Source organism: Nomascus leucogenys, unplaced genomic scaffold (assembly GCF_006542625.1).
Source record: "Nomascus leucogenys isolate Asia unplaced genomic scaffold, Asia_NLE_v1 001022F_60102_qpd_obj, whole genome shotgun sequence".
NCBI classification, from domain to species: Eukaryota; Metazoa; Chordata; class Mammalia; order Primates; family Hylobatidae; genus Nomascus; species Nomascus leucogenys.
The window spans coordinates 45,003-60,306 of NW_022096770.1; the positions used below are offsets into that span (position 1 = coordinate 45,003).

At 49.1% G+C, this 15,304-nt stretch overlaps 1 protein-coding gene and 1 pseudogene across 1 annotated transcript; one reads left to right on the plus strand and one right to left on the minus strand.

Moving 5' to 3' along the window:
• Nucleotides 1-1,029: 1,029 nt before the first annotated feature.
• LOC115834039 (succinate dehydrogenase [ubiquinone] flavoprotein subunit, mitochondrial-like) lies at nt 1,030-3,824 on the minus strand. The gene is made up of 3 exons (XM_030808821.1): nt 3,756-3,824; nt 3,279-3,443; nt 1,030-1,566 (listed from the first exon to the last, which is right to left on the minus strand). The coding sequence occupies exons 1-3, from the start codon at nt 3,786-3,788 to the stop codon at nt 1,420-1,422; spliced, it is 345 nt and encodes a 114-aa protein (XP_030664681.1). The 5' UTR covers nt 3,789-3,824; the 3' UTR covers nt 1,030-1,419.
• A 727-nt stretch (nt 3,825-4,551) lies between these two features.
• LOC115834040 lies at nt 4,552-10,919 on the plus strand (annotated as a pseudogene).
• The last annotated feature ends 4,385 nt before the right edge of the window (nt 10,920-15,304 follow it).

The following is a 15,304-nucleotide window of genomic DNA, read 5'->3' on the forward strand; positions in this document are numbered from 1 at the left end:
AGAGCTTCTGCACAGCAAAAGAAACTACCATCAGAGTGAACAGGCAACCTACAGAATGGGAAAAAATTTTGCAATCTATCCTTCTGACAAAAGGCTAATATCCAGAATCTACAAAGAACTTAAACAAATTTACAAGAAAAAACCAAACAACCCCATCAAAAAGTGAGTGAAGGATATGAACAGACACTTCTCAAAAGAAGACATTTATGCAGCCAATAAACATATGAAAAAAAGCTCATCATCACTGGTCATGAGAGAAATGCAAATCAAAACCACAATGAGATACCATCTCACACCAGTTAGAATGGCCATCATTAAAAAGTCAGGAAACAACAGGTACTGGAGAGGATGTGGAGAAATAGGAACACTTTTACACTGCTGGTGGGACTGTAAACTAGTTCAACCATTGTGGAAGTCAGTGTGGCGATTCCTCAGGGATCTAGAACTAGAAATACCATTTGACCCAGCCATCCCATTACTGGGTATATACCCAAAGGACTATAAATCATGCTGCTATAAAGACACATGCACGTGTATGTTTATTGCGGCAGTATTCACAATAGCAAAGACTTGGAACCAACACAAATGTCCAACAACGATAGACTGGATTAAGAAAATGTGGCACATATACACCATGGAATACTATGCAGCCATAAAAAATGATGAGTTCATGTCCTTTGTAGGGACATGGATGAAACTGGAAATCATCATTCTCAGTAAACTATCGCAAGGACAAAAAACCAAACACCGCATGTTCTCACTCATAGGTGGGAATTGCACAATGAGAACACATGGACAGAGGAAGGGGAACATCACACACTGGGGACTGTTGTGGGGTGGGGGGAGGGGGGAGGGATAGCATTACGAGATATACCTGATGTTAAATGACGAGTTAATGGGTGCAGCACACCAACATGGCACATGGATACATATGTAACAAACCTGCACATTGTGCACATGTACCCTAAAACCTAAAGTACAATAATAATAAAATAAAATTAAAAAAAAAAAAAAAAAAGAGCTGCAAATTGTCTTACTGAAAGCCAAATAACCCCCACACTTGGAAAGCTGCCGAAAAACATCTGTGGGTATCAGACACGACACCCAAGGCTCACATACTGACTTCAGGTTGGGTGTGTGTCTCTCCCATACTCCGTCACATACTCACACACACTAAGAGAAACTCTGTTCCACAGATTTGAGAAACTAGCTAAAATTTTCAAAATGTAGGTCTTTAGGAAAATATCACAGACTAACAGACGCCTCCCGGCAGCTCAGAGAGGTGGCTGTGCACACGTCCCTGCACACGAAGGTGAGGGCGAGCGGTGCTGAAACGCACAGAAGCAACCCCGGCCCGTGTGCCCGCTCAGACAATGCTGGTGGTAAATCACACGCACCTTCCTTCGCGGATCTCCAGAGTCATCGACCGAGACACCACATCTCTAGACGCCAGGTCCTTCGCGACAGGGGCGTATCGCTCCATAAACCTTTCGCCTTGACTGTTAATGAGAATGCCTCCCTCTCCACGACATCCTTCCGTAATGAGACAACCAGCACCATGTGTGCCTGCAAAAAACCACACATTTATAACCTAACAATTGCTAGGTCTCTATTTCAAACGCATTATTTTTTTTCAAGATACTTTTTGGGGGAGAGACGGAAAAGATATGCAGAAGGCATTATATGCAAAACTGAATAGAAAGAACAGTTAAGATACAGTGGAAAGTCTGGATAACAAAAAGCACTGACAAGGCTGACAGCTGCAGCAGAGGCTGGGGCAGAGCGGCGTCCCCAGAGAGGAGAAAGGCCGGCCCACAGACCTCTGGCCAACACTCTGATTACAGCGGCGTGTACGTTGGATGCCTCAAATCTTGTTTAAATTTTTGAACATTCTTTTGCACTATGATACTGTGGTGACTAGTTAAGAATACTAGCTTGGAGAATTCATATCTAAGTTACCCAAACAGTGGCAAGGACAGTAATAATGATTATTTTACTTAATATTTACACTGCACTTGCTATGGGCAGTTCTAGCTGCTTTCCACATATTAAACTCATTTAAGTCTTACAACAACTCTGGGTGTACGACCCCCTTTCTCAGTGACAAGCAAATTAATGCTTGGTAACATCCAGTCATGCAGCTGAGGACAGAGCTCAAACCCAAACCTGGGCAGTCCGGCGGTCTGTGCTCCAAACAGCGGCTCTGTGATTCCTCGGTGCGATGAGAAACAGGGCGTGCCAAGCTCTCGAATTTTAACAAAGGAGATCAAAAACCCTGAACTAAATGTATTTCAAAAGCTACAATTTTTATTACTATACAAAAAGGGCAATCTTGCTTTCAAAACAAGAATGTGATTCTTGCATCTCACCTGTCTTTTGATTTTCTAAGTTTCAACGCTCTTTTTTCTGTGGTTACTTCTCACATATTGAAGACAAAGCATGAGAAGTGGAGCTCTAAGCAAATCACACAGGGAATTCAGGGGCTCAGTGACATCTTACTGATCAAAAACAGTAATAAAAAATACAACAGGCCAGGTGCAGTGGCTCATGGCTATAATCCCAGCACCCTGAGGGGCCGAGGCAGGAGGATCGCCTAAGCCCTGGAGTTTGAGACCAGCCTGGGCTTAAAATGGTGACAACCCCGTCTCTACCAAAAACAAAAAAACCCTCGAAAATTAGCTGGACATGGTAACACATGCCTGTAGTCCCAGCTGTTTCGGAGGCTGAGGTGGAAGGATCGTTTGAGCCTGGGAGACAAAGGCTGCAGTGAGTCTACATTGCTCCACTGCACTCCAGCCTGGGCAACACAGCAAGACCCCATCTCTAAACAAATTAAAAAAAAAAAAACCTACAACAAATTCATTTCTTATTTTCATCCCTTCCAGGGATCAGAAAGCTGACACTGACAGAGAAAGAGAAGACACAGGTCTGGTCCTTCAGCACCACTTCAGGGGTCTCCATCGTCCACAGGTCAGAAAAGCAACCCAGAAAAGTCCAGGAGTGTCACATATCCCAAGTTAAAACCTGGTATAGAAGATTATCAATTCAACTTTCCAAAATAGATGCAAGAAGTCACACATTGCCTTAGGGGCAGCTCCTCAAGGCACATGTCTGGTCCTGTCACATCAACAGTCGCTGCATGTGTCCCGCACCGCTGTTCTCTGTTGCTTTTTACGTAATCTCTGGCTGACTCACTGGGCACGCTAACCCATTCCCCGCTGTCACCATAAGCCCCAGCACTACGTGTCCTGTCTCAGGTGGACCGGGGGCGGCCTTACCCTCCTGTATAAGGTGTGAAATATTGAGTGGCCGGTCCAATCAGCCACACAGCAGCACCGACGGGCCTGCCCGCCCTTTCCAAACTTGAGGCTCTGTCCACCAAATGCACGCTGATAAATCTTCCCATCTTCGGTTCTGCTAAATGGCAAGCCATAATTTTCTAGCTGTGAAAGATAAACAAAAACCTTATTACCTTAAGGGAGTCAAGATATTCACAACTAATCTACACTAAACAACTTTAACACAAATCTGCAAACCCAAAGTAAACTATTTTATGAACATGTCAACACTTCATCAAAGAGAAGCTTTTCTTGTTACATGTAATGCATAGTTCATGACGGACAAAGACTTCTCTTGTGAGCTTTGCTAATCACCATTCTTTCGACTGCCACATCTGCCTCAATTGCTTACATTTTTTCCCAGACTCTTGTACTAGAAACAGACCACCAGAGCACCCAGAGCCTCCCGCCCATCACCTCGACCACGGCAGCGGGGGCCTGCTCCACCATGTAGTGGATGGCATCCTGGTCCCCCAGCCAGTCGGAGCCCTTCCCGGTGTCGTAGAAATGCCACCTTCAGTTGCCCTCCTCCATGTTCCCCAGAGCAGCATTGATTCCTCCCTGGAAACACCAACCACTCCTTACGAGCCACAAACAGGAGCCCCAGCTTTCTCTTCCAGGCCCAAATCCACCCACTGGGGGATTCAGAGAAAGCCAACTACTCACACGGTGACTCCAGTGAGGGCTGACCTCAGCAGAGGAGCAGCGAGGCCTGACAGATCCCAGATCACAACCCCTCCCTGACTCGCCCAGTCGTTCCATCCCTTAGCCTCAGTCTCCTCATCTGTGTGGTGGAGACACAGGGAACTCCAGGAAGGGCTGACTGCAGCAGTGAGTGAAAGGCTACCTGTGATATGCTTATTACCTAACATTATCTGGCACAGAAAAGGTACTCAACAAATCTTTCCAGAGAGTTTTATTAACAAACCTTCCCAATGGCATTTACGGGCATGTGTTAAAGATTAGAAGTGCCTCCTGCCAAGTAATAAACTCCACACTCAGAGTCACACTCCCCTGTACCCCTACTTCCTTTGGCTGTATGTGCCCACCACCGTCTTACCCCTCAGAGAGTCCCGGAAGACAGCAGCACAGGGACAAATGAAACCTTTGCCCTTTTCTTCCCCAACCTAAACTCTGATTCCTCCTCTTTAGATGATCTCCTTTTCTTAAGGTGTTGGGGCGGCGGGAGTGGGTGGGGAGGGTAGCAGGCGAGATGGTCACAGAAAACCCAAGTGTGACTGGAGTCCCAATTAAGAGTGACAACAAGGCTCCCGCCCTGACTAACAAGGCGTCTGTTAGTCAGTTATAGAGTTAAAACAAATTTGCTGGGCACCCACTGGAATGACAAACATCCCCACATATGGGCATAGGTTTTCTTTACCCATATAAAGAATCACCAAAAGAATCATGAACTTTTGGCAACTAAAGATTCAGGGAACTCTTTCAGAAGACAAGGCAAAGCATCACTCTAAATTCTAAAATAAAGGCAGCAAAAAGAGGCTGATAAAGCAGAAACAGATATGGGTAAAAGCATCTTTCAAGCTCCTTCTCTTTCATAATCCTTTTATTCCTATCTCCAGCTTGCCTTAATGAAACACCTGAACTTAAAACCACCCACACCTCTAATAAAGAAAACTATAACACAAATCATAAGAGGCAAAGAAGAACTCTAAAAGAGAGAAAAGAATCAGACGGATTCAGAAAAGACTGTCCCATACAGCCAGGAAGCTACATATTTTACTATTGAATAAAAATTATTTAAAAGATCTGCTAATAATTTGTGAAGTCTTACTAGGTGCTGGTCATCGTTTCACACACTTGACATGCATTATTAGCTCCAGTAATCTTTAACCCTGTATGTAGATACCATTATTTTCCCCCACGTTAGAGATGAAGAAACTGAAGCCTAGGAGGAATATTAAGCAATCTGTCTAGTCACCAAAATAAGTAGCATAGCTATTACAGTCATAAGCTTTTGTCAACCAAAGTTTCAGGGAACTGTCTCAGAAGACCAGGAATTAGCACAGCTCTATGATCTACTTTTATTATTAGTGCTGAAATAAAAAGCAACTAGTCCCAACCAAGCAAGTATTGAGACGAGAACCTAGACAGCCTCCAGAGCCTGAGCTTTTGGCTATTATTTTTTATTCTGCTCATTCTAAGGGGAACAACTTCAGTTTAGTGAATGCTACAGAAATCATAATACAAGGAATTTAAAAAGTGACAAATTATGGAAAATGAAAGCCTTAGTTATCCTTTGTCTGACTGTGCAAGGGTGAGCAGAAAATAGGGTAGCACTTGAAAGCAATCCCTATTATTTCAATCAGCAGGTCCCCAGTGAGGTGAACACCAGATGAACACTGACAGGATAATAAAAATTAAGAAAAAGGTACAATAGTTAAGAAATAAAACAATAGGCCAGGCGCAGTGGCTCATGCCTGTAATCCCAACACTCTGGGAGGCCAAGGCAGGCCGATCACCTGAGGTCAGGAGTTCGAGACCAGCCTGGCCAACATGGTGAAACCCAGTCTCTACCAATAATACAAAAATGAGCCGGGCGTGGTGTCAGGTGCCTGTAATCGCAGCTACTCAGGAGGCTGAGGCAGGAGAATCGCTTGAACCCGGGAAGCAGAGGTTGCAGTGAGCTGAGATCACACCACTGCACTCCAGCCTGGGCGACAGAGCAAGATTCAGTCACAAGACAAAAAAAAATTATAAAACAATATACTATGGAAAGTTCAAAGAAACCCAATCATTGTAGATAAGACTAGGAGCTATGAGGAGGTATAATGAGCCCTTTCTAAATGGAAATGGAGAGACAATTTTATCAAAATATATTTAATATAAAGTAAGATGTTTTAACAGGAAAAATAGTCTGAAGGTGATTAACTTGTGGAAATTTTGGCAGTATTTATCAAAACATTAGAAATTTTTATATTTTTAATATTAGAAATTCCTCACCTAAAGAATCACGGTTATACCTAGAGATTAAGAATCCAGCATATCATTTTAAGAGGAAAAAATGTAAATAATCCAAATGTTTACTGATTAAATATTCAAATCATGAAGTCATTATAAAAGCTATAGGAAAACATTCAATGACATGTTAAGGATTTTCAAAATATATTAAATACAAATGATCCCATCTTCTGCCAAGTCTCCCACCTATCTCCAATCTCAGCCATGGCAAAGACTATTAATGGATCACAGCAAACCCTTTCCTATAACCTGCTATTGGAATTCTCAACACAGATCTCTGGGCATCCACCATCAACCAGAGTTGGCATCAGAAATAAACCCATCTGATTTTGTCAAAAGGTAGGTTTGACTCAGACAGTGGTTAGTCATGGAGCAAAGGGCTAGGAAAACTAATGAAATCGGTTAAAATAAGTCTTTGATTCCTCTCTCTTACCTTCTCCTATTAACAAAAACCCACTGATAAGGACTATAGGAAATAATTTAAAACCCTGCCTCCCAGGATAGGGAATTGAGAAGACTACTGCCTAGCCTCCAGTGGTGAGTCACACTAGTAGCTGGGAAGGTGTATAAGAGATAAACTTATCCAGCTCTCCTGCCTCGCTCTACCGAGCAGGAAACATTCCTTACTGTGTACTACTTTAAATTTAGAGGGTGTCCCTAAAGCCAAAATGCTTTTTTCTTGGACTAGATAAATTGATTCTAAAGTGTATACAGAAAAATAAACAAGAATCTTTTTTTTTTTTTTTTAAGAAAAGCTCTAAGACAGAGAAGCAATGATAGAGGATAACCCTATTAGATGTTAAAGTACACTATATAAAGCTTCAGTAAGTAAAGCAGTGAAACACAGAATGACATCTCCAGAAACAACCCAAATACATGTGAGAACTTATTATCTGTCAAAAGGTAACATCTCAATTCAGAGGGGGAAAATAAATACAGGCTTCTTAATAAAATGACTCTGGAACAATGGGTAACTATTTGGGAAAATATTACACTGGTTACACAACTAACACTATGCATCAGGATAAACTTACAGTGGTCCAAAGATTTAAAAGTGAAATCCTACATAAAGTAACCAAAAGAAAACCTGGGTGACTTCTTTTTAATTCTGGAATGTGGAAGGTCTTACTATGACCCAAATGCAGAAGCTAGCCAAGAGGAGAAAGAAAAAAGAGGGGAGAAGATGAGGGGAGAGAAAGAGGAGGGGAGAAGAAAGCACTGAAAACACCATGAATTAAAAAGTGACAAAGTGTGGGATGAAAAAAACTGCAACTGACATCAGAGATTAGCCTTTGCTAATCTCCCTGATAGATACCGAGCTCCTAGAAACTGAGATGAAAAAGACCAACATCCCAATAGAAAAAAATATAAAATAAACCATGTTGAAATATATAGAAGAAATGAAAATTAAAACTATACTCATATGCCATTTCTCATTAAGCAAATTGGCAAAAATGTAAAATTTGAAAACATTCTGTCGATGAAGTTGCAGGGAAAAGAGTCATTCTCAAACACTGCCAGTGGGAATACAAAATGGCACAACTGCTATGGAGGGAATCTGAAAATAGGTACCAAAATTCCATCTGCATATACTCTCTGAACCAGTAATCCCATATCATACAGATATTCCTGCACAAATATAAAATGGCATACACACAAAGTTGTTTACTGAAGTAGCTTATAAGCGTAAAACATGAGAAAGAAATTTACTGTCCAGCAAAAATACATTTATATTGTCTTAGTCTATTTGTGCTACTGTAACAAAATACCACAGACTAGGTAATTTATAAAAAATAACAATTTATTTCTCATGTTTCTGGAGGCAGGGAAGACCAAGATCAAGACACTGGCAAGACTAGTGTCTGGCGAGGGCTGCTTCTGCTTCCAAAATGGCACTTCGTTGCTGCACCCTCCGGAGAAGAACACTTACTTCCTCACACGGCCAAGGGTAAATGAAAGTGCTCCCTTCTGCCTCAAGCTCTTTTCATAAGGGTACTAACTCCACTCATGACTTAATCATCTCCCAAAGGCCACAATCTCAACACTGTCGCACTGGGGATTAAGTTTCAACATGAATTTTGGAGGGGGCACCCATCATTCAAACCATAGCATGTATCTTTTGAACATTTTGAATTTTTTTTTCCTGGTATACAGTACTAGGTATGGATCCAACTTTCATCTTTTTCCAATAGAACTGGTTGTTACAGGTCAGTCAGTTATTTATTTATTTGGAGACGGAGTCTCACTATGTCACCCAGGCTGGAGTGCAGTGGCACGATCTTGGCCCGCTGCAACTTGTGCCTCCTGGGTTCAAGTGATTCTTGTGCCTCAGCCTCCTGAGTAGCTGGGATTACAGGCATGTGCCACCACGCCCGGCTAACGGGGAGATATCACGTGACACCCACCAGACGGGCAAAAATCCCACCACCCAATCCATGCCGGTGTTGGGGAGAATGGAGAGAAGCAGGAACACCAGGCACTGCTAAGAACGGTTGTGAAGTATATTTCTGTTATGCTTGTATATGAAAGAGTGTGTGTTGTGGGTTATGAGGAAAATTACATTTCTTACCTGGGATGAAATTTTAAAACTTGAAAGCTACTGACCAGAAGAAACTTGCACTTGTGTACAAAAGAAACGCCCAAGAACGTTCCCAACAAAACACAGTCCTAAGGACCCCAACCTGGCCAAACACTCATCCACAGGAAGATGAAGACATTTCCCATGTTCCCCTCAGACGATGGGAGATCACGCAGCAATGAAATGAACCATGTCAGTGTGGGCGGGTCTCAGGGAGAGAATGGAGGAAAAAACAGACACAGAGCAGATGCTCAGAGCCACGCAGGAGAATTTCCTCACATCAAAGTTCAAAACTATAGCCGAGGCAACAGAGCAACACCCTGCCTCAAAAAGAAAACAAAGTTCAAACACTAAATGGCACATTTTTTAGGGATGTACACACATGGTGAAAGAAACGTACTATGAAGGAAAGTGTGGGAATAATAAAGACTAAAGCAGGAAGTGATTCCCTCCGTAGGAGAAGGGAAGGGACCGGGACTCAGGCAGGGCCTCCAGGAAGCATCCAAAGTGATGTCTCTTGAGATTCTACTCCCTAAACTTGGTGGCGGTCCTCTGTGTCCAACGTGTCAATATTCTGTATACCTTACCCATACTGTACAAATGCTTTATTTCTACTCAATATTTAGAAGACAGTTATAAACAAGATGCACTAAATAGCAAGGTGGCAGATGAACATCAGGAAGGAACATCCAGGAGGTTCCATCCACGGAACCTCACCATGGATATGCTTGTGATCAAGGGCCTGGTCTCCCCTCAAGACACGGTCACAGATCTGTGACAGAGGCCACACCATCATAGAAGTGGAGGCCACGCCATCATAGAAGTGATCACAGAGGCCATCACAGAGGCCACACCATCATAGAAGGGGAGGCCACACCATCATAGAAGTGATCACAGAGGCCATCACAGAGGCCACACCATCATAGAAGTGGAGCAGGCCAGCCGGGACAGGGTCCTTCTGTGGCACCTGCTGCATCACCAGGCTGTGTGAACGGACTCAATTGCCAGAACTCACAGAACAGCAGTATGAGCACCAAAACCTCACAGGAAAAATGGTAAGTTCTAAGTTTCTCCATTAACAGTAACTCTCAGATTAATCTCTGTCATCCATCGCTTCTCCAAGAAATAACTTTTTAGGTTGACGTGCCAGGCGCCATGTTGGAGGGTTGGTGGTAGCGGCTTGGGGAGGTGCTCCCTCTGTCGGTCTCACTCTCTCACACGCTTCCCCTGGCTCCCTTCGTTCCCCCTCACCCCACTTGCCCTGCGTGCTGGAGTGTGTGCGAGGGAGTGGGAGGACGTCGGGGGTGGGGGGAGGCGTTCCGGTCCCCAAGAGACCCGCCGAGGGAGGCAGAGGCTGTGAGGGACTCCGGGAAGCCATGGACGCTGAGAGGCTCCAGGAGGCACTGGAAGATTTTGAGAAGAGGGGGAAAAAGAAAGCTTGTCCTGTCCTGGATCAGTTTCTTTGTCATGTAGCCAAGACTGGAGAAACAGATTCAGTGGTCCCAATTTAAAGACTATTTTATTTTGAAACAGGAGAAAGTGATGGATGATTTCAGAACTTCAGCTCCTGAGGCAAGAGGTCCTCCCAACCCTAATGTCGAATATATTCCCTTTGATGAAATGAAGGAAAGAATACTGAAAATTGTCACTGGATTTAAGGTATCCCTTTTACTATTCAGTGACTAGGTGAATTGTTAACAGATCCAAGGAGAAACTATACAGGAACAGACAAACTTCTCAGAGGAGTCGAAAAGAATGTGATGGTTGTTAGCTGTGTTTATCCTTCTTCAGAGAAAAACAATTCCAATAGTTTAAATCGAATGAATGGTGTTACGTTTCCTGGAAATGCACCAAGCTATACTGAGAGGTCTAATATAAATGGGCCTGGGACACCCAGGCCACTTAATCAACGAAAGGTTTGTCAGCCCCCAGCAGCTGGAGACCTGGCGGGGAGCTGATGTTCCAGTTTGAGGGCCATGCAGCTGGATACCCAGTGGGAAGCTGAAGTTCCAGTTTGAGGGCCGTGAAGCTGCAGACCCTGTGGGGAGCTCATGTTCAATTCTGAGGGCGTTGCAACTGGAGACTTGAGGGTAGACAATATTGCAGTTTGAGGGCCGTGCAGCTGGAGACCCGGGTGGGAAGAGATGCTCCGGTTTGGGAGCGATGCAGCTGGAGGCACTGCGGGGAGCAAATGTTCCAGTTAGATGTTCCTCTCTGGGTCTCCAGGTGCACGGCCATCAAACTGGAACATCAGCTCCCCGGCCCTCAAACTGCAACTGGAATATCAGCTCAACATCAGCTCCTCTCCAGGTCTACGGCTGCAAGACCCTCAAACCGGAATGGAACATCAGTTCCTCCCCAGGTCTGCGGCTGCAAGACCCTCAAAGAGGAAAATCAGTTCCTCGCCGGGTCTGTGGCTGCAAGACCCTCAAACCAGAACATCAGCTCCTCCCCGGGTCCACGGCTGCAAGACCCTCAAACCAGAACATCAGCTCTTCCCCGGGTCCGCGGCTGCAAGAGCCTCAAACCGGAACATCAGCTCCTCCCCGGGTCCGCGGCTGCGAGAACCTCAAACCGAACATCAGCGCCTCCCTGGGTCCGCGGCTGCGAGACCCTCAAACCAGAACATCAGCTCCTCCCCGGGTCCGCGGCGGCAAGACACCCAAACGGGAACATCAGCTCCTCCCCAGGTCTGCGGCTGCAAGACCCCCAAACCGGAACATCAGCTCCTCCCCGGGTCTGGGGCTGCAAGACCCCCAAACCGTAACATCAGCTCCTCCTCGGGTCTGCAGCTGCACGACCCTCAAACCGGAACATAAGTTCCTCCCCGGGTGTGTGCCTGCAAGACCCTCAAACTGGAACATCAGCCCCTGCCCGGGTCAGCGGCTGCAAGACCCTCAAACCGGAACATCAGCCCCTGCCCGGGTCAGCGGCTGCACGACCCTCAAACCGGAACATCAACTCCTTCCCGGGACTGCGGCTGCACGACCCTCAAACCGGAACATCGGCTCCTTCCTGGGTCTGCAGCTGCAAGACCCTCAAACCGGAACATCAGCTCCTCCACGAATCTGCGCCTGCAAGACCGTGAAACCAGAACATCAGCTCCTTCCTGGGTCTGTGGCTACACGACTCTCAAACTGGAACATCACCTCTTCTCTGCGTATGCGGATGCATGACCCTCAAACCGGAACATCAGCTCCTCCCCAGGTCTGTGGCTGCGTGACCCTCAAACCGGAAGATCAGCTGACCGCAGGGTCTGCGGCTGCAAGACCCCCAAACCAAAACATCAGCTCCTCCCCGGGTCCACGGCTGCAAGACCTCCAAACCGGAACATCAGCTCCTCCCCGGGTCTGCGGCTGCAAGAACCCCAAAGCGGAACATCAGCTGCTGCCCAGATCTGCGGCTGCAAGACCCCCACACCGGAACATCAGCTCCTCCCGGGGTCTGCGGCTGCAAGAACCCCAAACCAGAACATCAGCTCCCTGCCGGGTCTCCAGCTGAACGGCCCTCAAACTGGAACATCGGCTTACCACCAGATCTCCAGCTGCATGGCCCTCAAACAGGAACATCAGCTCCCCACAGGGTCTCCAGCTGCACGGCCCTCAAATTGCAACATCAGTTCCCCCCTGGGCCTCCAGGTGCACCGCCTCAAACTGCAACATCAGCTCCCCGCTGGGTCTCCAGCAACACAGCCCTCAACCTGGAACATCAGCTCCCCCGGGGTCTCCAGTTCCACGGCCCTCAACCTGCAACACTGGCTCCCCACCGGGTCTCCAGCTGCACGGCACTCAAACTGGAACATCAGCTCCCCACCGGGTATCCAGCTGCATGGCCCTCAAACTGGAACATCAACTCCCCGCTGAGTCTCCAGGTGCACGGTCCTCAAACTGGAATATCAGCTCAATGCCAGGTCTCCAGCTGCACAGCCCTCAAATTGGAACATCAGCTCCCTGCCGGGTCTCCAGCTGCACGGCCCTCAAACTGCAACATCAGCTCCCCCGCGGGACTCCAGCTGCACAGCCCTACAACTGGAACATCAGCTCCCCCCGGGAAGTGAGGCGCTCCTCACTTCCCAGATGGGGCGGCCGGGCAGAGGCGCTCCTCACTTCCCACACGATGGGTGGCCGGGCAGAGGCGCTCCTCACTTCCCAAATGGGGCGGCGGGGCAGAGGTGCTCCTCACTTCCCAGACGATTGGTGGCCGGGCAGAGGTGCTCCTCACTTCCCAGACGATGGGTGGCCGGGCAGAGGCGCTCCTCACTTCTTCCCAGGCGGGGCGGCCGGGCAGAGGTGCTCCTCACTTCCCCCCGGGTCACCAGCTGCACAGACCTCAAACTTGAACATCAGCTCCCCGCCGGGTCATCCTGCACGGCCCTCAAACTGGAACATCAGCTCCACCCCAGGTCTCCAGCAGCACGGCCCTACAACTGCAACATCAGCTTCCCCCCGGGTCTCCAGCTGCACAGCCCTACAACTGGAACATCAGCTCTCTCCCAGGTCTCCAGCTGCATGGCCCTCAAACTGGAAAATCAGCTACCCAGCCCTCAAACTGCAACTGGAATATCAGCTCAACATCAGGTCCTCTCCAGGTCTGCAGCTGCAAGACCCTCAAACCAGAACATCAGCTCCTCGCCAGGTCTCCGGCTGCACGACCCTCAAAGCAGAACATCGGCTACACTCCGGGCCTGCGGCTGCAACACCCTCAAACCAGAACATCAGCTCCTCGCCAGGTCTCCGGCTGCACGACCCTCAAAGCAGAACATCGGCTACACTCCGGGCCTGCGGCTGCAACACCCTCAAACCAGAACATCAGCTCCTCGCCGGGTCTGCGGCTGCACGACCATCAAACCGGAACATCAGCTCCTCCCCGGGTCTGCGGCTGCACGACCCTCAAAGCAGAACATCAGCTCCTCGCCAGGTCTGCGGCTGCACCACCCTCAAACCGGAACATCAGCCCCTCCCCGGGTCAGGGGTTGCACGACACTCAAAACAGAACGTCAGCTCCTTCCCGGGTCTGCAGCTGCACGACTCTCAAACTGGAACATCAGCTCCTCCCCGGGTCGGTGGCTGCACGATCCTCAAATTGGAACATCACTGCCTCCCCGGGTCTGCAGCTGCAAGACCCTCAAACCGGAACATCAACTCTTCCCCGGGTCTGCGGCTGCAAACCCTCAAACAGCTCCTCACTTCCCAGACGGGGCGGCCCGGCAGAGGCGCTTCTCACTTCCCAGATGGGGTGGCCGGGCAGAGGCGCTCCTCACTTCCCAGACGGGGCGGCCGGGCAGAGGCGCTCCTCACTTCCCAGACCATGGGTGGCCGGACAGAGGAGTTCCTCACTTCTTCCCAGACGGGGCGGCCGGGCAGAGGCGCTCTTCAATTCCCAGACGGGGCGGCCAGGCAGAGGCGCTCCTCACTTCCCAGAAAGGGCAGCCAGGCAGAGGCGCTCCTCACTTCCCAGACGATGAGTGGCCGGGCAGAGGCGCTCCTCACTTCCCAAAAAGGGCAGCCGGGCAGAGGCGCTCCTCACTTCCCAGACGATGAGTGGCCGGGCAGAGGCGCTCCTCACTTCCCAGACGATGGGTGGCCAGGCAGAGGCGCTCCTCCATTCCCAGACGGGACGGCCGGGCAGAGGCGCTCCTCACTTCCCAGATGGGGCGGCCGGGCAGAGGCGCTCCTCACTTCCAAGACGATGGGTGGCTGGGCAGAGGCGCTCCTCACTTCTCAGACGGGGCAGCCGGGCAGAGGCGCTCCTCATTTCTTCCCAGACGGGGCGGCCGGGCAGAGGCGCTCCTCACTTCCCAGACGATGGGTGGCCGGGCAGAGGCGCTCCTCACTTCCCAGATGGGGCGGCCGGGCAGAGGCGCTCCTCACTTCCCAGACGATGGGTGGCCGGGCAGAGGCGCTCCTCACTTCCCAAATGGGGCGGCCAGGCACAGGTGTTCCTCACTTCCCAGACGATGGGTGGCCGGGCACAGGCGCCCCTCACTTCCCAGACAATGGGTGGCTACACAGAGGCGCTCCTCACTTCCCAGATGGGGCGGCCGGGCAGACGCGCTCCTCACTTCCCAGACGGGGCAGCCAGGCAGAGGCGCTCCCCACTTCCCAGACGATGGGTGGCCGGGCAGAGGCGCTCCTCACTTCCCAGATGGGGCGGCCGGGCAGACGCGCTCCTCACTTCCCAGACGGGGTGGCCGGGCAGAGGCGCTCCTCACTTCCCAGACGATGGGTGGCCGGGCAGAGGCGCTCCCCACTTCCCAGACGATGGGTGGCCGGGCAGAGGCGCTCCTCACTTCCCAGATGGGGCGGCCGGGCAGACGCGCTCCTCACTTCCCAGACGGGGTGGCCGGGCAGAGGCGCTCCTCACTTCCCAGATGGGCGGCCGGGCAGAGGTGCTCCTCACTTCCCAGACG

Excerpts from the sequence above, each read along its gene's own strand:
- LOC115834039 (XM_030808821.1), bottom strand. The coding sequence starts at position 3,788 with ATGGTGGAGCAGGCCCCCGCTGCCGTGGTCGAG. Across the intron at positions 3,444-3,755 it reads CCCCCGCTGCCGTGGTCGAG|CTAGAAAATTATGGCTTGCC; the intron begins GTGATGGGCGGG and ends TATCTTTCACAG. Across the intron at positions 1,567-3,278 it reads TTCACACCTTATACAGGAGG|GCACACATGGTGCTGGTTGT; the intron begins GTAAGGCCGCCC and ends GGTTTTTTGCAG.